The sequence below is a fragment of the Pezoporus flaviventris genome, unplaced genomic scaffold (genome assembly GCF_033815535.1).
Source record: "Pezoporus flaviventris isolate CSIRO_AGI_PZ_B2104156 unplaced genomic scaffold, CSIRO_AGI_Pfla_v1 ptg000036l, whole genome shotgun sequence".
Taxonomy (NCBI): domain Eukaryota; kingdom Metazoa; phylum Chordata; class Aves; order Psittaciformes; family Psittacidae; genus Pezoporus; species Pezoporus flaviventris.
In genome coordinates, this window is record NW_026892584.1 from 13,299,250 (window position 1) to 13,319,266 (window position 20,017).

At 47.8% G+C, this 20,017-nt stretch overlaps 1 protein-coding gene across 6 annotated transcripts; it reads left to right on the forward strand.

Annotated features, from left to right (window-relative positions):
• Positions 1-673: 673 nt before the first annotated feature.
• Positions 674-19,513, forward strand: PIDD1 (p53-induced death domain protein 1). 6 transcript variants are annotated; one of them, XM_061463160.1, is made up of 16 exons: positions 674-967; positions 2,682-3,053; positions 4,730-5,143; positions 5,844-6,047; positions 6,882-6,936; positions 7,134-7,335; positions 8,009-8,137; positions 8,450-8,629; positions 9,227-9,374; positions 10,386-10,521; positions 10,760-10,910; positions 11,190-11,313; positions 16,003-16,121; positions 16,545-16,652; positions 17,584-17,789; positions 18,577-19,513. In XM_061463160.1, the coding sequence occupies exons 2-16, from the start codon at positions 2,789-2,791 to the stop codon at positions 18,812-18,814; spliced, it is 2,679 nt and encodes an 892-aa protein (XP_061319144.1). In that variant the 5' UTR covers positions 674-967; positions 2,682-2,788; the 3' UTR covers positions 18,815-19,513. The 6 variants fall into 6 exon arrangements, with proteins under 6 accessions (XP_061319144.1, XP_061319143.1, XP_061319141.1 ...); XM_061463159.1 differs by having other exon boundaries at positions 832-947; XM_061463157.1 differs by having other exon boundaries at positions 854-977.
• Positions 19,514-20,017: the final 504 nt, after the last annotated feature.

Consider the following 20,017-nt stretch of genomic DNA (forward strand, 5'->3'; position numbering starts at 1 on the left):
ACCAGCTGGAAACTCGCTGCTATGGAAAAGGGGCTTTGCTCCTCTCAGTGAAATGGAGAGCAACGCAAATGCTGCAGGGCCTCACCAGGATGCAGTGTTAGACCAAACGCTGTCCATCACTCCAAGGCTGGAGTCAGACACCCATCGGAGTGCACAGGGCAGCAGATTAGCAGTGGCAGAGCCTCGTGGCTCTGGGCAGGCCAAGAGCACACAGTGGTGTGCATCTTACAGCCCCTGCTCCTGCTATCCTGCCTCTTATCCAAGGTGGTAACAAATAAAAGTGGGAAATGAACTTAAAGCAAGAAGAAAAAATTGGGAAATAATCACAGACAGTCATGGATGTAACTCAGGAAGAACTTGGGTTGTTTCTTCCTTACAAGAAGGAAATGTTTGATAAGATAAATACAACACAGTTAAGAGAAACACAAGTAGAACAGACACCTCTAATCATAGCTGACAACAAATAATGCTCTGTTTGAAGGGAGAACTTGTGAAGCAAAAAGCTCAGGACTTCCAAGGACAATGACAGCAGTCTATAGGAAGAGATGCCAGATGTGACCTGCACAACGTATTGCCTTTGGCAGACACTGGCTTATCGGAAACATCGTTGTTCAAGTGCAGGAAAATTGAAGCACACCACCACGAGCTGCCCGTGGCCCACGTTCCTGCAGGCTGAACTCATGCCTGAGCCCGGGGGGTCTGCACCGGGACCAGCCGGGGTACCAAGGCCATGGCGGGTTGGAGACATCTCATTTTGTGACATTCTGTGACAGCGGGACGCCAGTGCCTGGCTCCCCAGAGCCGCCTGCCCCTTGTCCCGCTGCATCCGGCACCTCCTCCGGCTCGTCCCGCCCCGGCAGCGCGGACCAACGGCAAACTTTGCAGGAAGTGCCCGGGCTGAGCCGGGCCGAGCCAAACCGAGCACGGCCGGGCTGCCGGGACTCAGGGTTTGTGTGCCAGGGACCGGGTGCGGAGGGGTGAGACAAGCGTGGCCGTGCTCCGCGGGGCACAGGGCGTGTGACTGGCAGCTCTGCTGTAGCTCCTGCCGGGGGTCCCCGGGGCTGAGCCTCGGCTCAGGGGCCCGGCGGGGTGCGGGGTAACGGGGGCAGGTGAGGACAGTCGGGGTGAGTGCGTGTTGGAGCGTGTGCACGTGTGTGTGTGTGTATGTGCACAAGGGTGACTGCCCGTGTCCCGTCCGCATGCCTAAGGCTGCATTGGTGGACTCTGGGCCTCTCCAGCTTGGCCAGTTGAGCAGACCAGAACTGTCTGGTTCCTTCACCATCAGTGGCTTTACAAAGCTATATCAGATGGTCTGTTTGCTTACCCATATCTGTAAGATCACTGTGTATGTGTTGTGTACAGCCTTTTTGTAAGAAATACTTAGCTTTTTACTGAAGCAGTAGTTTCCATTTAGCTGTGCTTCCTGTCCTTATGTGTCCATAAGGTTTCTGCTCTTTCAGGGAATCAGGTGAAATGCCTCCCCCCAGGCAAGTGCCCTGGGAGCATCAGTGCAGCCATGTCCCACAGGTTCCCAGTAGAAAGCCCTGCTCCTCAGGGTTTTGCAGGGACATTAGCTTGCTTCTGCTGGCCTTGGATGGTAAAGCCATTAGAAGTTTTTGTAGTTCTGAATCACTCACTCAAAAGAAACTGCTATTTGCATATTTGATCCAAAGTTCTTTAACAAGACCTCCTGATATTCACACCATTAGCTAGTTTAATTGCCAAGCTCAGGAGGAGCTGCAAAAGATGAAGGAGGTGTGAAGATCAGTGGACTTGGAAGTTTGTGAGTACTGGTATAAAAACAAGTGTGGTGCCTCTGCGTATCTTTGCATTACAGTGTACTGTGATGGTACTGGCTGATTTTGAAAGTCCAAGGTGGATGAAAGCTTCTTTACACTAAGAAGGCAGAGGAATAATTACTTTATTCAAATTCCATACTTCTGCTCCTTAAGGTTCAAATCCTTCTTAGCATGCACTATGTGTTATCTATTTTTCCCCTTTCTCTTTATACCTGGAGGGTGCTGTGAGAAGAGGAAACAAAGACTAGCTGGTAACTAGCCTGCCATGGTGTTGTGCCCCGTTTGCTGCATTAGAGTATCCCTGTGGAGGCAAATCTGCAAGAGCCCCAGTCCCACTGACAGTCCAGTGCTCCTGTGCCACTGATATGCCTTTTCTAACCCCCTCCTTGGCCCTGCCATATTTGCTCTGCTGCCCTTTGCCCGTTTCATCTATGCTCACTTTTATCCCATTGGCACCCAGTTTCACAACCGGGTTCAGTGAGGACCCGTCACAGCCTGTGAGCAGCCTCTGGGCTCTCCTCTTGGCTCAGCTCTCCCTGTCCCTGTTTCCCCCCTACACTTATAAAGATTCCCACTGATGCACTTTGAAATCTGCATAAGGCATAGGCATTTACATTTATATCTTTTAAGGTTAATATTGCTATTTATTTTGATGGTGGGTAACGGCTCCATTCCCTGCTGAGATACTGGGTAGGAGAGTTCATAGAGTTTCTCCTTGGAGGAGAAACCTCTGTGGCATCTGTCACCCTGCATTTCTGTGCCCACAAAGCTTTCAATAATGTGTGTATAATCCTTCCTCTCCTCTTGCTGTAATTATCAGCTGTTTTCAGCTGCCCTGGATTGGGGCAGGAGGCCTTCATTTTGCACTTATGTTCCTTTCAGAACCATCTTTCCTCCTCCTCCTTGTCCCAGCTGCATTGTGGTGCCGCTGGTGCCTGCCTGCCTGGCAAGTCAGAGCATGTCCGGACCCTGTGAACCAGCTGCAGAAGATGGCAGAGCTGCTGGGGCTCAGAGACGAGTGCAGGGAGGGGGCTTTGGGAGCTCCTGCACTTGCTGCCTCCTGCCTTGCAGACAACAAGCTGAACCTGGATGTATATCTTGACGGCTGCAGCAGGTTCCTCCAGCTGTTTGAGGGGCGACAGGGAGAGGTGCTCCAGGTGGAGTTCCTCCGACTCAGCAGCAATGATCGTCTCCTTGGCACCACACTAGACATCCTCCCTCATCTGAAGCACCTGAAATCCCTGGTGATTAAAGGTAAATTCCATCCAACTTTTCTAGGCTCAGCTTTTTCTTATTTTAAACCTCCTCTGCACATCTACAGGACAAACTGCCCTTGGAATTGTTTTGTTCTAGTGCCCCTTACTACAGTTTTGGCTCTTAGCCTTGCCCAGATTTGTGTGCAGATTTCAACAAGGTACAGCTTCTAGATTCTTATTTCCTTCCTTTGTTTCTACAGCTGCCTGGGAAGCTGGTTTTGGAGTCTGGTTGGGTTGATGCTGCAACATTTTCTTAAGTCATCCTCTAGAAGAGCATTTTTTGCACAGTTATGCAAGGAGAGGGGCATTGAAAGGTGTTGGATGTTTTGGTAAATGTTCAGCCTCTCTTTAATTTTGGGAGTATAACGAGCTGTCTTTGCTGCATTTCCATCTGAACATCTGAATCAATCCTAGCTTAATCGTTGCTTAGTCTCAGTGGATGTAGGTTTAACAGAGTTCAAGACAGACCAAAAAAGGCTGCTCAACATTTTATCAAAAGTATGACTCAGGGTGTACACATAATTTGGTGAGGTGTAATAACTATAAATATTAGATCATTCTTTGACTTTCTCATCTCTTTATTATAGAAGGATCTCAATACAAGTGGTATAATTTCTGTACCAGACTGAATCATTTGCTCTTTGGGAGGTGGAATTTTAAAAAGAAAAAAATAAAAATGAGAGAAAAGCAGGGAATTTGTGGCCAGATTTTAGGGTTCTATGTGAAGACTGAAAAGATTGAGGTTTGTTTCTGTATCTGCCACAGATTTTTCATGTTAATGATTTCATTTGTCTTTCCCCTTTTAGTAAGGTGAGCGTAACAGCAGTACCTTTTATCAGGCTTGCTTTGTGACATGTACACACACCCTGAGCATCCTGAAGGGCAATAAAATAGTTTGCTAAGATTTCCTTATGTACAAAGTGCAATGTGCCCGTTAGCTTGATGTTGTTCTCAATTTTTACCGTGATGCAGCATAAAAAATGTTTGGTGCCCTCTGCTGTATGTGTATACAGATAGACAGCAACGGAGGAGGTATGATGAAGTGGAATGTTTTGGAAATTTTCCTTTTGTTCACTTGACTTATTTTCCATGGCTGCAGCCCTTCTCCAGCCTGAGTGTCACAGGCTGGGGTGGGAACTTATGTCCTTTCCTCTCGGCCCTGTCTGGCCTATGCAATACTGAATTACCTGGTTTTTTTCCCCCACATTTTCACTGCTTTCCTCATGTCTCCAGTCTTGCAAGGGCAGCTCTCAGTCCTCAGGGCTGTTTGTCGCTCAACAGTATTGGGGAGGGATGGAGGGCACTGATGCAGGTGGGGAAGGTGAGTAGGAGGCTTGGAGGAATGAGTTGCCCTGCTGAGGGGTGGTAGATGTGTGGAGTGGCCTTGCTCTTTCTGAGCTTCGGCTCCAGATGTGTTTAGCAGAGCTCTACTTGTTGACTGTGGCGTCTCTTGATTTCATAACAGGTCTTCACCATTATACCCCTTTCACTGATCAGGAAACAGAGGCAAGGGGCAGAAGCCCGATTTCTGTATGAGTACTTTGTAATCAGTGCTGCTCACTGGGATCAGTAGCTCCGCATTTTCTATGTCTGCGTGCTAAGGAGTCTCACGTGAGGCTGTTGAGGTATCCCTGTAGCATATTGACCTCTTCCTCCACTTCCCTCCACACCCAGGTGGCCATGCCAGGGATGAGTTTGGTTCATGTCAGCATGGCTCTCTGACAAGCTTACCAGCAGACATGGGGAACCTGAGGTGTCTCACCCACCTGGATCTCACTTTCAACAGCCTGTCCACCTTGCCCAGCTGCATCCTTCATCTCTCCAGCCTTCGTGTGCTCCTGGTGAGCCACAACAGACTTGTGGCACTCCCTGAGGACTTTGGCTGTCTGAGCAAGCTGACTTTCTTCTCTGCTATGAAAAATCAGCTGAAGGACTTACCTCGGAGCATTGGGGACCTAGCAGTGCTGCAGGACCTGGATCTCTCTGAAAATGCTTTGGAATTCATCCCTGAAGAAGTGGGGAATCTGCATAACTGCACAGAGCTAGATCTTTCTGGGAATTGCTTATCAAGCATCCCAGACTCCTTAGGTATGTATTTTCTAGGGGAAAAGAAGGACATGGGCTTGCCTAGCTTTTGATACAGTCTGGGACCCCTGAGGCCCTTGGTCTCTGTCCCCAGAGTTGTTAGCACAAAACATCTGTTACGTTAGAGCCAAATGGGAAGGATATCCAGAAGAAGCACGCTTGGCTCAGTCAGTCCCTTTGAGCATTAAATCCCTCTGGACCATGCTTTCTGCTTCTATGCATCAGCAAGACTGGTAAGATTTCAATACAATTTACAGTAACTGAGGATCTGGCCAGGCTGGTTTTGGGTAGCACACAAGTCTGGAAACAGAAGAGCTGGAGTTTCATGGGATGCAAATTTGGGCTTGAAATCATGCTGTCGAGTGTGGACCAGTCCACAGAACCGGGCTCTGGTTTCTGCTGCCCAGCTTCGTGGCTCTTGGGTCCTGTATTACTCTGTGCCTGGGGTTGTCATTGGTGCTGTTACGGAAGCATCTCACATCAATACTTGAAAAGCAGAGGATGGAGGAGCCTGCCTTGCCTCTTAGCTAATTCCCTGCACCCCTTTATTTTGTGAGCTAAAGAGATGTTTGGGCTCGTGTGCTTGGTTTTTATTGTGTGTCTGTGTACATGTCATGAGGAGAATAGGGGTGGAGGGTGTTAGAACTTATGTGCAATGCAATTAGCAGCATGGATGGGGGTCACTTCTTGTTCTAACCTGCAGCCAATTTGAAGTGTCTGCGGCAGCTGCATCTCCACAGCAATCTCCTGGTGACTGTCCCTGCCTCACTTGCCAGCCTGCCCAACTTGTCCAGACTTGATCTGCAGAATAATTGCCTCAGTGCTGTCCCACCTGAGATCCAGACCTTGCCATTCGTGCGCCTCCGAGGCAATCCCTTAGGAGAAACTGAGCCATCCCCACAGGCTGGTAATTGCAAGGCTTCTGTTGCTCTGGGTTCTGACCAGCTGTTCCCTCAGTCAGCCCAGCATGGTGTAGATGGGTTTGGATTAGAGAACACAAGCAGGGGGGAATCAGATCAGTATTTATTTGTCTGGAATAATAATTAGGTTGTAAGGATACAGACGATACTAGTTCTCTTTTTACTAGCCCAAGCCTAGCCAGAAGGCTCAGTGGTCCCTGGAATTAGTCTTGCTCGGAATGTTTTTACAGTGGAAGTGAAAATGGGATTCACAGGAGGTGGATCAGGGGAGGCCCTTAAAGGGGTCCAGCCCTTTTAGAGAAGGCAAGCACCAGTTCTTGGACTTGCTGCATGGCCCTAAGGTGGTGGCTCATGCTAGAAGCACAGAGAGCAATAAGAGGTCATCCTGCTGTGTAGTTACCTCCTGCTTTCCAAGGCTGCAGAGGAGCAGCTCCTTGTCCAAGATGCAGGTAATGAATGAGCAGGAATCTGGGCAGGGTTTCCTAATGGTGCTCATATTCACAGATTCCCAATCAAACATTGCCCTGAGAGCTGCAGGGGTGGTGGATTGAAATATTTTCTAATTCCCCCAGCTTCTGGGTTCTGAGTTTTCCTGGGGGAGAGTCAGCATTTCCAGTGTGTCTTGGAATCCTTAGGCCTGTTCATATCCTGCTGCTTGATCTGAAGCCCGCTGCAGTGTGAACAGGGTTCCTTTAATTACTTCTGTCAGGTTAGAGTTAAGCCAAAGCTTAACTCTTAAATACAAGTTAAACCTTTCTTGTCTACCCTGATCTAAGTAACATCTGTGTCCTCCCTCTACCCAAACCTTCTTATTGCCGCAGATGAATCCAGTGCTGGAAGACTACGAAGACTCTTCCTTGCATCAGGAGAGGACAGGTAAGACTGTGCTACCAAGAACTTTTATAACAGTCATGTAACAACAGCCCAGACGTGATTGGTGCATGGTGGGTATTGCACGTACATGTAGTAGCTTGTGGCCTCAGTAGGCCAGTCAAATAAAAGGCTTGAGATTCTTGTGTTGATTTTTGGAGGGCTGAAGTCATTGCATACATTCATGCATTTTTTTCTGGAAGCTTTACTGTCACCCCTGAAGGCTGCAAAGTGGTCCTGGCCTGTGGCATCCATTTCTACTTTCCACCGGGGGCTGCCTCTGACCCTCTGCAGATCTACTTCCGAACTCTCTCACCGGACCCTCAGTATGTAAGGCTGCGACACCATGATGTCCTGCTGAGTAGAGTCCTGGAGCTGCAGCCTCATGGGGTCAAATTCCAGCAGGTGAGGATGCATCCAGGCCTCCTCCTGATCAATTTGCCTCTGCAGTAGCTTGGGAGAATCTTCTGAGAGAGTGTTTTGGGACTTTTTGAGAGCACTGTTCCCATCACTACTGCTTTTAAGTAGCTGCAGGACTGCCTTTCAAAGAAGCCCCACTGCAAAAACTCAGAAATGACACAGCCAGCTTCTCTGGCACTGTGCTGGTCTGACTCCTTTGCCTTCCCCACTGTTCCTGCTTGAGCTGAGCTATAATCTTCCTCACTCACCTCCTGTGCCAGAAGATAAGTGCTTTTCCAGCATTTGATCTCAGCCTGCAAGGAGAACAGTTCACATCCTTCTCTAAAAGTCTGATTGTGTGGTTTTCATTCAAGCTGGTGAGCACTTATACCACCAGCTCCATCATGGCTGACAACAACTCACTGCAAAAGTTGCTTTGCCCTTACTGTCCACAGGCTACAGAACTTTTCCTCCCATCACACTACATAGTGGGCCTGATCTCTCATGTCACCTCCCTGGCAGCTGCAGGTCAGAGCAGGTTCCTATCTCCTTCTTCACTCCCTGCATACAGGACGTGCTTTGTCCTCCACCTTTTCATCTGCACAGGAAGCCACACAGCAGAGCTAGGCTTGGTTTTATCCTTTTCTCCTGGTGTCTCACAGGAATGCTTTTTTGCCAGGAGGTGCAGATCTCGATGCCATATGCCTCCCCTCAAACCCTTCACCAGCGTGAGGTGGTAGTGCGGACCTTCAGTGGGCAGAGCTGGAGTGATTTGAGAACAAGAGTGGAGCAGAAGAGTAAATCAAAGGTAAGCAATTTGGAACAGCCAGTGACACACATGTTTCTGTTCCCCTCTTTGGTTTTGCCCAGCCATGAGTGAGCCCGTTTGAAACATCTCACGAGCTGTGTTTTGACCAGCTGCTGTAAAATGTGGATTTTAGCTCCAGGATTCCTCTCATGGAGGTGTGTTTCCTGAAGACGATGATTTGCACTCCACCATGCATCATCCCTGTTCTAGTGCTTTCATCTGCTCAGCTGCTACTGGCACTTATTTTCTTACCTTTATTGTATTATTTCATATGTCTATATGTTTTCTTTTCTTCCCTGTCTTCTGTTACAGAAGCATGTGGCTCACTGCAGTGTCCTTCACTTCTCCTGGTTCCTCGTTATATCTCGACTTGTGCAAAATGAATGCAAAGTGCCAACAGAGGGGACACTGCTCTTTTCTAGTGTGGATCCAAACATCAAAGTGACCTTTCCTCCTGGAGTCACTGAACAAACTCGCACTGTCAAGATGCAGGTATGCACACTTTAAAAACCAAACTTTGGTAAGCTCTAGTGCAGGTGTTATCCTATGCAAAGTAGCAGGGCTGAAGGTGAGATGTCTGCCCTAGGGTAATTTGTGTCTGACATGGGCTGACCCATCTCAGATCACCTTCTGCTTTAGCTTCCTTGCCTGCAAAATGGGCTGTGCTCCAAGCTGCCATGTGTGGGAAAGGGATCTTTGGCAGATAAGCATGTAGCTGCTGTGAAGGAAACACAAGGATATATTGCCTATTCTTCTCTTGCAAAACATACTGTGAGTGGAAGAACAGCTTAATGAATGAGACTGGGGTGGGGGGTTATTCATGTGGGTCTAATTCTAAAGCTACCCCACTAAAGCAAACTTCCGTAGAGTTGCTAGATAGTGCTAAATGCTACTGTAGTTCCTTGATCTGTCCCAGCTTGCCTGGTTGACACCAGAGCAGACTTCAGCCAGAGTTCACTGTATTTCCATTTTTCACTGCACCCTGAGCCAAGAGCAGCATTTGCAATCTGGGTAATGGGGACCTGGGTAAGTGATGTGGAAATTTGGGTGCCAGCCTGCTCAGCTCAGTGTGCTGTCTTCCACATCCAGGTGCTGCCAGTGTCTGCAGGAGAGCTAGAGGAAATCACAGGTGATGCAGGGTGCAGAGCCAGTCCCCTGCTCTGCCTCTCCCAGGACTCCCTGGTGGACTTTCTCAGGCCAGTAAGAATTCAGCTGCCCCTCCCACCAGGGGTCACAGGTCAGTTTATTCCCAAAATTGGCAAAGAGAAGTGCCGCATGTGGAAAACCGTGGGTGGCAAACTGGGAATTTTGTTTGCCTGTCCTGTTAATAATAAGGCTTGCCGCTTTTCCTGTGAGAACAGCGAGGTGTGTCTGCTGAGTGAGTGGTGGTGCAGGGTGGTGGCAGCCGAAGGTAGTTCAGATCCAGAAGATCAGCACTGGGCTTCACAGACCACCAGCACAGGCTGGGAGAATGGATTGGCATATGGATTGCTCTGCTGAACTGCAAGTGTATTTAGACTGCTGGGTTTGATATGATACATTGAAGAGGCATTCCTGCCAACAGAGGAGATGCTTTGTTAAAGGGCTTTGATTCATGGTTGGGAATAGCTTGAAGGTGATGAAGGTGTTGCCTTCAGGGGTCTGCCTTCTCTCTTACTTTCTTGCTCATGAATCAGTTGCCAAGCCACTGCTGTTGAAAGTGTATTTTCCACTCTGAATACTGCTATAAACAGCAAACAGACACATTCCCTTCCCAGGGATTCCTCTTTTTGCATGCTGAATACCCTGTGTCTCCTAAATCCTATTTTATTTGACCTTTCCTGGCTCTCCTGTGAAGATGTAAAATTTTTCTGGGTACAGGTTGGCCTTGATTGTAACACTACCTAGTATTTATGTCTGAAGCGCATCAGCATTGAAAAGTCTGTCAAATGAGTGTTTAGAAAGAGAAAACTTAATAGCCCTAGATATTGGTGATGCGGATTATCTAATGAATCTGTTGGTGGAAATCAGCACACTGTCAGTTCAAGTCTGCATATTCTGCCAGAATATCTTGGAAGCATTGGAGTAACCTTATCCTTTTATTGCTGCTCTTCTTTGACCAAAGTTCAGCCCTGAATGGCTGAAGAGAAGGCCACGAGCCTTAATTTGGTGCTTTTACAAAGTGAGTCACCCAAAAGTGTGGCTGGGTTTGTAAAGCCATGAATAAAGGCTTCTGCTGCATCTGTCTCTCAGTTGTCATTGTCTTTAGGCATAAATTTGGATCAGTCAAGGCTGCATCTTCTTCATGGTGACCTGGAGGGCCAAACCTGGGATGACATTAGCAGTCAGATGGTACTGGAATTTACCCATATTTATGCAGTGTTTGAAGTCACCCACTTCTCCTGGTAAGTGTAGGACTAGTCCCGAGGAAAAGATGGGATTTTCGTCAGTCTTGCTTTTTCCATACCGTGACTTCTAATTCATAGTTCATGCTATTTACCCTACCTGTTCCCTTTTCCCTTTGCAAGTCAGGCCTAGCTTAGCTCTTTGTCTCTACCCGTCATTCTTTACAGTCTCATAGGTGTGACACTGGATTCTCTTCCTAGGCAGGATCCCTCCTTTTTTTAATTCCTTCTCTGCCAGGTATTGGCTGTGGTACACCACCAAGACCTACATTGGAGGCATTGCCAAGAAAGTCTATGAGCGTCTGCGTATGTACCAGGTTAACTTCATTGCTCTGCAGAGGAAGAAGGACCCCGAGCAAGTCCTGCTACAGTGTGTCCCCAAGCACAAGGTCTGGTCTAGGTTGCATTGCCTTGCTTCTGAGCTTCTTGGGCTTCCCTTTGTAGGATGTAAGGGCAGCAGTGGGTCCTGTTCACTGCCCCAGGGTCATGGCTGGGGTATGCTGTCACCACGATGTGTTGATAGCGCGATACCGGGTCACTGGGATCTGGGAGAAGAAGGAAAGTTCATTCTACGTAGCTGTGCATGGCACACAGTGATTTCCTCCCATGCAAACTGGACAGACATGCCTCAGATCATACACAGGGTCCTGTGTTGTCATCCTTGTCAGGTTGACCCAGTGCTGAAGAAGCTGCAGGATCGCTATCGAGGACCTGAGCCATCCGACATGGTGGAGATGTTTGAGGGAGAGCAGTTTTTTGCAGCTTTTGAGGGAGGCATCAGCATTGATATGGGTATGGTACTAGTGGGCTTCTTTCTGCTCCTGCCTTTTGTGTGTGCTTCTGTTGGGGGCTGTACTCCTTTCTCCCATAGCATTCCTCTCTGTCTCCAGCTTGCCCACAGCTCACAGCAGCCAGCCCATAAACACTGAACTTGTCATATTCTCTAGTCAGCTAGCTTTTGTGTCTACTTTTCTCTATGAAAGTGCCATTTGCAGACTTTCATTTCCTCTCATGTTGTAGCCTGCAGAGGGCAATAGCCAAGTGTGTTTATTTTATGACAGATCCACTTCTGCAGCCAGCTTTGCCCTTTTCCTGGCATCTTAGACACCACAATGGAACACACATAGTGATCCAATTAAATGTCGCCCATTTCTGAGAGACTTTAAGATTTATCTTTTTTTGAGAAGGTAATTCTGAAATAATCCAGAGTAAAGAATTCCCTGTAATGGAGGCCCTAGAAGAGAAGGGAAGAGGGAGCAGGACCAAAACTCGAGGTGATGTTTTATGCCCCAGTGTGTCTAGGCCTGTTACAGCTGCAAACTGAACCATTTTCACAGTATCACAGTATGCTAGAGATTGGAAGGGACCTCAAAAGATCATCTAGTCCAATCCCCCTGCCGGAGCAGGAACACCTAGATAATGTTACACAGGAATGTGTCCAGGCGGGTTTTGAATGTCTTCAGGGAAGGAGACTCCACAACCTCCCTGGGCAGCCTGTTCTAGTGTTCCGTCACCCTCACTGAGAAGAGGTTTCTTCTCAAGTTTAAATGGAACCTCTTGTGTTCCAGTTTGTACCCGTTACCCCTTGTCCTGTCATTGTTTGCCACTGAGTAGAGCCTGGCTCCATCCTCGTGACACTCCCCCTTTATATATTTATATACACTAATAAGGTCACCCCTCAGTCTCTTCTCTAAACTATAGAGACCCAGCTCCCTCAGTCTTTCCTCATAAGGGAGATGCTCCACTCCCTTAATCATCTTAGTTGCCCTGCGCTGGACTCTCTCCAGCAGCTCCCTGTCCTTCTTGAACTGAGGGGCCCAGAACTGGACACAGTATTCCAGATGCGGTCTCACCAAGGCAGAGTAGAGGGGAAGGAGGACCTCTCTCGACCTACTAACCACCCCTCTTCTAATACACCCCAGGATGCCACTGGCCTTCTTGGCCACAGGGGCACAGTGTTGGCTCATGGTCATCCTGTCGTCCACTAGGACCCCCAGGTCCCTCTCCCCTACACTGCTCTCTAGCAGGTCGTTTCCCAACCTATACTGGAACCTGGGGTTGTTCCTGCCCAGATGCAGGACTCTACACTTTCCCTTGTTATATTTCATCAAGTTATTCCCTGCCCATCTCTCCAGCCTGTCCAGGTCTCGCTGGATGGCAGCACAGCCTTCTGGCATGTCAGCCACTCCTCCCAGCTTAGCGTCATCAGCAAACTTGCTGATAGTACACTCAATTCCCTCATCTAAATCATTGATGAATATATTAAATAATACCGGTCCCAGTACTGACCCTTGAGGCACTCCACTAGTTACAGGCCTCCAACTAGACTCCGCCCCACAGACTACAACTCTCTGGCTTCTCTCCTTCAGCCAGTTCACAGTCCACCTCACTACCTGATCATCCAGACCACACTTCCTCAATTTAGCTGTGAGGATGCTGTGGGAGACTGTGTCAAATGCTGTGCTGAAGTCAAGGTAGACCACATCCAGCACTCTGCCATCATCCATCCACCGTGTTATTTCCTCATAAAAGGCTATGAGATTGGCCAAGCATGATTTCCCCTTGGTGAAGCCATGTTGACTGCCCCTCATAACCCTCTTATCCTTGATACGCCTTAAGATGGCACCAAGAATAAGGTGTTCCATCACTTTCCCAGGGATGGAGGTGAGGCTGACCGGTCTATGGTTACCCGGGTCCTCCTTCTTGCCCTTTTTGAAGACTGGAGTGACATTTGCTTTCCTCCAGTCCTCAGGCACCTCTCCTGTTTCCCAAGACTTGGTAAAGATGATGGCGAGTGGTCTAGCAATGACTTCCACCAGTTCCCTCAGCACCCGCGGGTGCATCCCATCTGGACCCATGGATTTATGGATGTCCAGATTGCTCAACTGGTCTCTAACCCATTCCTCATCGACTAAGGCAAACCGCTCCGTTGACCTGACTTCATCTAAAGTCTCAGGGGTACAGGGCTCTTCAGGACTGCCTGCAGCAGAGTAGACAGAGACAAAGAAGGCATTCAGTAACTCTGCCATCTCTGTATCTTCTGTCACCAGGGCACCTATCCCGTTCACCAGTGGGCCTACATTGCCTCTGGTGTTAGTTTTATCTGCCATGTATTTGAAAAAGCTCTTTTTGCAGTCCTTGACCCTTCTCGCCAGGTTTAATTCTAAGGAGGCCTTAGTCCTCCTAGCTGCCTTCCTACATCCTCTAGCAGCGGCCTTATATTCCTCCCAAGTGGCCAGCCCCTCCTTCCATGACCTGTAAACTCTTCTCTTCCACTTGAGCATGCCCAGCAATTCCCTATTTAGCCACTCAGGTCTCCTGGCCCTCTTCCTTAACTTCCTACATGTCGGGATGCTCTGATCTTGAGCTCAGAAAAAGCAATCCTTGAATGCCAACCAACTGTATTGGGCCCCTTTACCTTCAAACAGCCTTGCCCATGGGATTTCCCCTAGCAATTGCTTGAAAAGGCCAAAGTTTGCCCTGCTAAAGTCCAGGGTTGCAATTCTACTTGCTATTCTACTGGTCCTACCACACAAGATCCTGAACTCCACCATCTCGTGGTCCCTGCAACCAAGGCAGCCCTCAACCCTTACTGCTTCAAGCAGACCCTCCTTGTTAGTGAGGATGAGATCCAGCAGCGCTCCTCTCCTGGTTGGCTCATCCACCATTTGCAGGAGGACGTTATCATCCATACACTGGAGGAACCTCCTGGACTGTGGCTGGGTTGCGGAGTGGTCCTTCCAGCAAACATCAGGGAAGTTAAAATCCCCCATGACGACCACGGCCTGTGACTGTGAGGCCGCTCTCAGCTGCCTGTAGAAGGCCTCATCAACTTCCTCACCCTGATCTGGTGGTCTGTAACAGACACCCACAACAGTATCGCCCCTGCCAGCCTGCCCCTTAATTCTCACCCACAGACTCTCAACTCGCTCATCATCTGTCCCTGGACAGAACTCGGTGCACTGTAGTTCCTCCCGCACATAAAGAGCAACCCCACCACCCCGCCTGGCTGGCCTGTCTTTCCTGAAAAGCACATAGCCCTCCATGACTATATTCCAGTCATGTGAGCTGTCCCACCACGTCTCTGTAATTGCCACCAGATCATAGTCTCCTGACTTAACACAGGTTTCCAACTCCTCCTGCTTATTTCCCATGCTGCGCGCATTGGTGTACAGACATTTCAGGGAGCGAGCTGAGCACACCGATTTCACCCTAGGATTATAGGAGGCCTCCCAGTCTTCATCAGTTCTGGAGTGCTGCCCCACTGGGGCAAGCCGAGCTACAACCCCATCCCCCTTCGAATCTAGTTTAAAGCTCTCCAAATGAGCCCTGCTAATTCGTGCCCCAGCATCCTTTTCCCTCTGTGAGACAAACCTTTCCCACTTGTCATTGTCCAGACTGGTGCCCTATAAAACCAGCTGTTGTCAAAGAATCCAAAGCCCTGCCTGTAGCACCAGTCTCGAAGCCAATCGTTTATGGACTGAATCTTCCCATTCCGTCCCACATCATCAGTGGAAGATGGAAGGAGTGAGGAGAAAATCATTTGAGCCCCAGACTCTTTCACCATCCGCCCCGAGGCCCTGTAGTCTTTCTTCATCCCCCTCAGACTGCGGGAAGTAGCTTCCCCCTCACCTGTCTGGAAGACCAGCAGCGGGTAGTAGTCTGTCGGGTGCACCAGGTTGGGGAGCGCCTTGGTGATATCCCTGATCTGGGCTCCAGGCAGACTACACACTTCCCTATGATGAGGGTCAACTCTGCATATCGGGCCCTCTGTTCCTCTCAGAAGTGAATCGCCTACTACAATGACCCTTCTTTCTTTCTTATCAGAGGCAGTCTTGAGGTGCAAAGTCGACCGCCTTTTCCTATGTGGCCTTTTCTGCAAAACCTGAACGTATAGCTAAGTTTCACTGCAGTAAACTAAGCACAACTCTTTAAAGAATAATAAAATGCACTGGTCTTTCAGTTCATGAGGCCATGAGGCCAGAGTCTGTCCATCTGCCCTGATTTAGGCTAGACTCTTAAGTTATTTCTATTGCATACATGAATGTTGTACCTGATTATATTTTTTCCCTTTACCTCTATTCTTATTTCTGCACCCACCTATTTCTATGCATTACAGGATGCTATTGCTGCTGATTCTACCCTCCAAAGGACAGAATGGACCAAGTATGGGAGGGAAGTTGGATGGACTTGACTCCCATCTGAATGTTTTGCTTGGCCTTGCTTTCCATTCCTGAACTCGATCTCCACCTTGTGGCCATTCTCCTTTTTCACCTGTAGGACATGCTTTTTCCACAGCGTGTTTTCCGCTTTCTGGTGTTACCCAGCGAGGAAGGGGGTCGGCGTTTACAATTCGTTCAGGGATGAGTAGAAGCAGTAGATAGTAGTATGGTGGCTGCTAGTGGATGATGGGCATTGGTCAGGCTTGAAAAGCTGCACATTTTTCTGCATAACTTGAGCGTTTGCTGCTTCTCTGCACAGATCGCCCTGACTGCGTGGATGGACGTCTCTCGTTTACTTTTTACTCCCACTTAAAGAACATGAAGGAAATCTATGTGACTTCCCCTGTGGACAGGAAGGACCAAGCTGTAAAAGGACAGGTGAGCAGTTACACTGACTCTTTGTTTCCTCCTCCTTCATCATCATCATCATCATCATTGCTTTTACAGTGCTCCTCATAACAATCTCTGAGTGCCAGGAATTACTCTTTTCCTCTCGTCTTTCCCTTGGCTTTGCATATCGCCAACTAAACCCTGAATAAGCAAGAATAGTAGTCTTGAACTCATCACTTTCTGAGTTACATTCCTGCCATTAACTTTTGGGGTGTTGGCAGTAAATCCAACCTTTATGGCAGAACCCCAGTGCTCCTCCCAGTTGCACTTAATTGGGAGGCCATATCTGTGGACTGAGGATAGGTGAGAAATGCTGAATTCATTCTTTCCCAGACAGAAAAGACATGGTGCAAACAGGCTTGGCCACTGTGCTTGAATCTGAGCCTAACTGCATGCTTTCTCTTTGCGAAGGTCTCTTTCTACCGAGGGGCAGTTCCTGAGAACATCCCTGAAGAGGCCAGCAGGAGGAGGAGAGGACCAGACTCCCTCTGGCTCGTTACTCTGCCCATCAAACTGCCTGTGAGTTGCTTTGTCTCCTATAGAAACAATAATCTAGATGGGGTAAGAGCATGGCCTTTCTGCTCAGCTAATTTTGTCTTCTACTATGAGAACAGATGCAATGAATGACTGTGAGAAATGGCTGCCCAGCCATGTCATGGTGATTTCCCAGTCTCCATGAGCTCTTCTGAAAAGAGAAACATGAGTAGTTGGGAGTGGTCTCCACCTGTCCTGCTCATCTTGCCTGTCAGCCACAGGCTTGTTGGGTAGGTTGTCAGAGAGGGTGGATCCTTTGAATGAATGAGGGATGTACAACAGGAGGAAGCTCGCTGTAATTAAGGGAAGTGTCTATTTTGTTTCTAAACTTCTTAGTCACACAGCTCATGCAACAGGAGAAAAAGAAAGGTCTAGAGTGAGGTAGGTAGGCTGGATTTGAATATAGGTGTTGAGTGTAAGTATTCTGTTGTGAGCCATCCGGCTTTAAAGGCTAGGCTGTATGTTACAGTGAGAAATACAACTTTTGCTTATGGAATTTAATTGATTTTTGAGAAGCTTTAAACACTAAGTACCTTTGTAGGCTGAATGCTTCCCTTCACATCATGTGCCATGATCTCACATCTGACACATGCAACCTCAGCTACAAATCTAGACTGTTTCTTACCACTTAGACAAATATGCTCTGGGGAGATGGTTCATTGAAAAATGCTCTGCAAAGACAAGAAAGGAAATTTCCAGTGTGAGCTCTGACCATGAACACTATGATCTCATGTTTTTCAGAGGCAGTAGGCATTGCTGGTCATTGCCAGCCTGAGTGCTCCTTGCTTTTTAACTGCCTGACTCTTCAGCCCCAAATCTTCCTTCCTCCCTAGTAGGAGACTGAATGGCCAGACACTGTCCTCTACAGAAACAATTTGCTTAAGCATATTCTCTCTCCCTCTTCTCCATGACACAGCGATTGAAGCCCCGCTGGGGTGAGAACCCTGGTGCCCTGAATGGGTTCTCGTTCCCTCCCTTGAACCTGGGCAATGCTGAGACTGGCTACTTGACACAAGCCAACCTGCTGAGCATTGCCAGGCGCGTGGGAGCTGACTGGCAGACCATCGGCCTGAACCTGGGCTTGACCTATCAGCAGATTGAGCGCATAAGATACAATCACAGGTAAGACAGGACACAGAGACAAACAGTGATCCATTCTATCTATCTATCTATCTATCTATCTATCTATCTATCTATCTATCTATCTATCCATAGCTATCTAGATAGCTAGCTATCTATCTAATAGCATAAATTAGTGCTTGGTTGGTTCAAAGTTTTTCCACTGGAATTGTTTCACTGGATAAAAGATGGGTTAACTAATGGTTCTTCTCAAAACATTACCTTTTTTTTTTTTAATGGAAAACTGATTATCTTGCCATTATAAAACAAAGCTGCATGTTTGAAAAACAAAATTGGGAAATAACAAACCTGATGAGTTTTGTAGTTCAGATGAATCACATTCCTGTTTTGTTCTGTGATCTGGATTCCTGGCCAGACTCCATCTCTGACAATGAGCAGCGGTCTATGGCATTAATTGTGAATATCGTCTTTATTCAAAAAGAGCTTGCAGTACGTCATGGGACATGCAGTCTGACCAAAAAGCCAGAGCAGTAGGAGAGTATCAGAGTTATGACCAAAGTACTGTTCCTGTGGGGAATTTACTTTCAAAAGCAGAATGCTTTAATTTGATATTTCCATTAGGAAAACATTTTATAGAGAGATTTTAGTGCAGGAACTGCAGCTCCTGTATAGGTGGGGGAAAAGGAGGCCCACTGAGTGTTTTGTATGTCTGGATGGCTTGGATGGCTTCTTTAGGCCTTCAGTCATGGGTTAGGACTTAAGTAAGGCCTCTTTGGGTTGCTAGTCAGGAGAGTGTGTTGGTTACTTCTGTGTTTCTCCATTTCTTCAGAGAGGACCTTGACAAGCAGATCCTGGACATGCTTTTCTCATGGGCTCAGCAAAACTCAGAGGATCCTGACTGTGTGAGCAAGCTGATTACAGCCATAAAAGAGAGTGGCCGCCAGGACATTGCCGATGAGGTTGAAACCATCATTGAGCTGGGCCGTCAGAAATACAGGGAGTCCATCCGCCGGGTGGGCTTGGAGCAGGACAGCAGCACTGAGGACTCTGCAATAGCTATGGTGTAGCACCAAGCACAAGGAACTGGGTGTCGTATATCCCTCTGTGTAGCTGAAGAGACAATGTCTTGAGGCTCTTTCCACCTCAAGGGTCAGTGTCTTCCTGGGGAGCTGGACATGGATTTACTTGTGAACAGACTACTGAGCTTTCTTGAGTCTATACTCACATGCCGCTTTGGCCAGTCCCAGGCAGTTTACAGGGCATTTATGAGACTTCAATTCCATTTCTTGACACCGAGTTTTAGATCTCAGAAACATGGAGAAATTCAGAGACTGAAGTGTCTGTCAGCTGAGTAGTGGCTGAAGTAGCCATTAATGAATTAATACTCATGTTATGTATATCTATGTGTAACTTATTCCTGAAACTCCGTTCTGCCAGAAACACTGCATGGGAGCATTGGAGTCTGTTTGTGCACCAGTGCTTCGTGGGAAACTGGAGGTGCAGTCCTGATGTAAGTTGTGGTGCAGTGGAGACTGTTCAGCTATTTCGGTTAATGATATGTTTTGCTCACATGAAAATGAACTGTATTCATCATGAACACGTTTTCTGTTTTCTGCCAAATCTCTTCCAGTTCCCTCAATCCCCAACTAAGCCCAAAGTATTAGTGGGGAAAAGAGAAGAAACAAATTTCTAGCAGAATTGCTCTTGGTTTTTTTATCTTTTTCCAAAAGCTATTTTGGAACAAATAAAACTTCTCAATGTCTCTAGGCTGCTGCACCTGCCAGGCTTTTTAGATGAGACCTACGTGCTGCTGGTCTTTGAGAGAGTTCCAGTTTTATTCTACAAATAAGTAAAAATCCATCACTCTGCCATTCTAATGTCTTAGCCCATGGAGTGTTTACAGTCCAGTCTGGAGCACTGGACGTGCAGACTTGAGTTGTCATCTCGGGTGTAAGGACTCCCTCAGATCTGATTTCTTAGGTCATGCTGCCCTTCAAGTCTCATGTTGGGTTCAAGTCAGCAGGTCTCATTTGTATGTCTGTTTTCTCTGGTAGTCTGTGTTATGTGTTCTTGTCTGTAATTTTGATGTATACCAATAGGTATTTGTTCTTTCCTCCAGTTTTGGAGAGATGCATTTGGGCACTCACTGGGAATAAAACAAGGACTTAACTGTTTCACAGCGTGGTCTGCTAACCCATAAATGCCTTGAGGTATTAGACAAACCTGCTGACAGAAAGACATGGGTGTGCTTGGCTGTGCTGCACAGAAAT

What these genes read in the sequence shown, in the direction of transcription:
- PIDD1 (XM_061463156.1), top strand. Translation starts at nt 1,978, where the DNA reads ATGTGTTATCTATTTTTCCCCTTTCTCTTTATACCTGGAGGGTGCTGT. An exon ending in AGTGTGTCCCCAAGCACAAG is followed by an intron (nt 10,911 to 11,189) that starts GTCTGGTCTAGG and finishes CATCCTTGTCAG; the next exon opens with GTTGACCCAGTGCTGAAGAA. An exon ending in CTCTGCCCATCAAACTGCCT is followed by an intron (nt 16,653 to 17,583) that starts GTGAGTTGCTTT and finishes TCCATGACACAG; the next exon opens with CGATTGAAGCCCCGCTGGGG.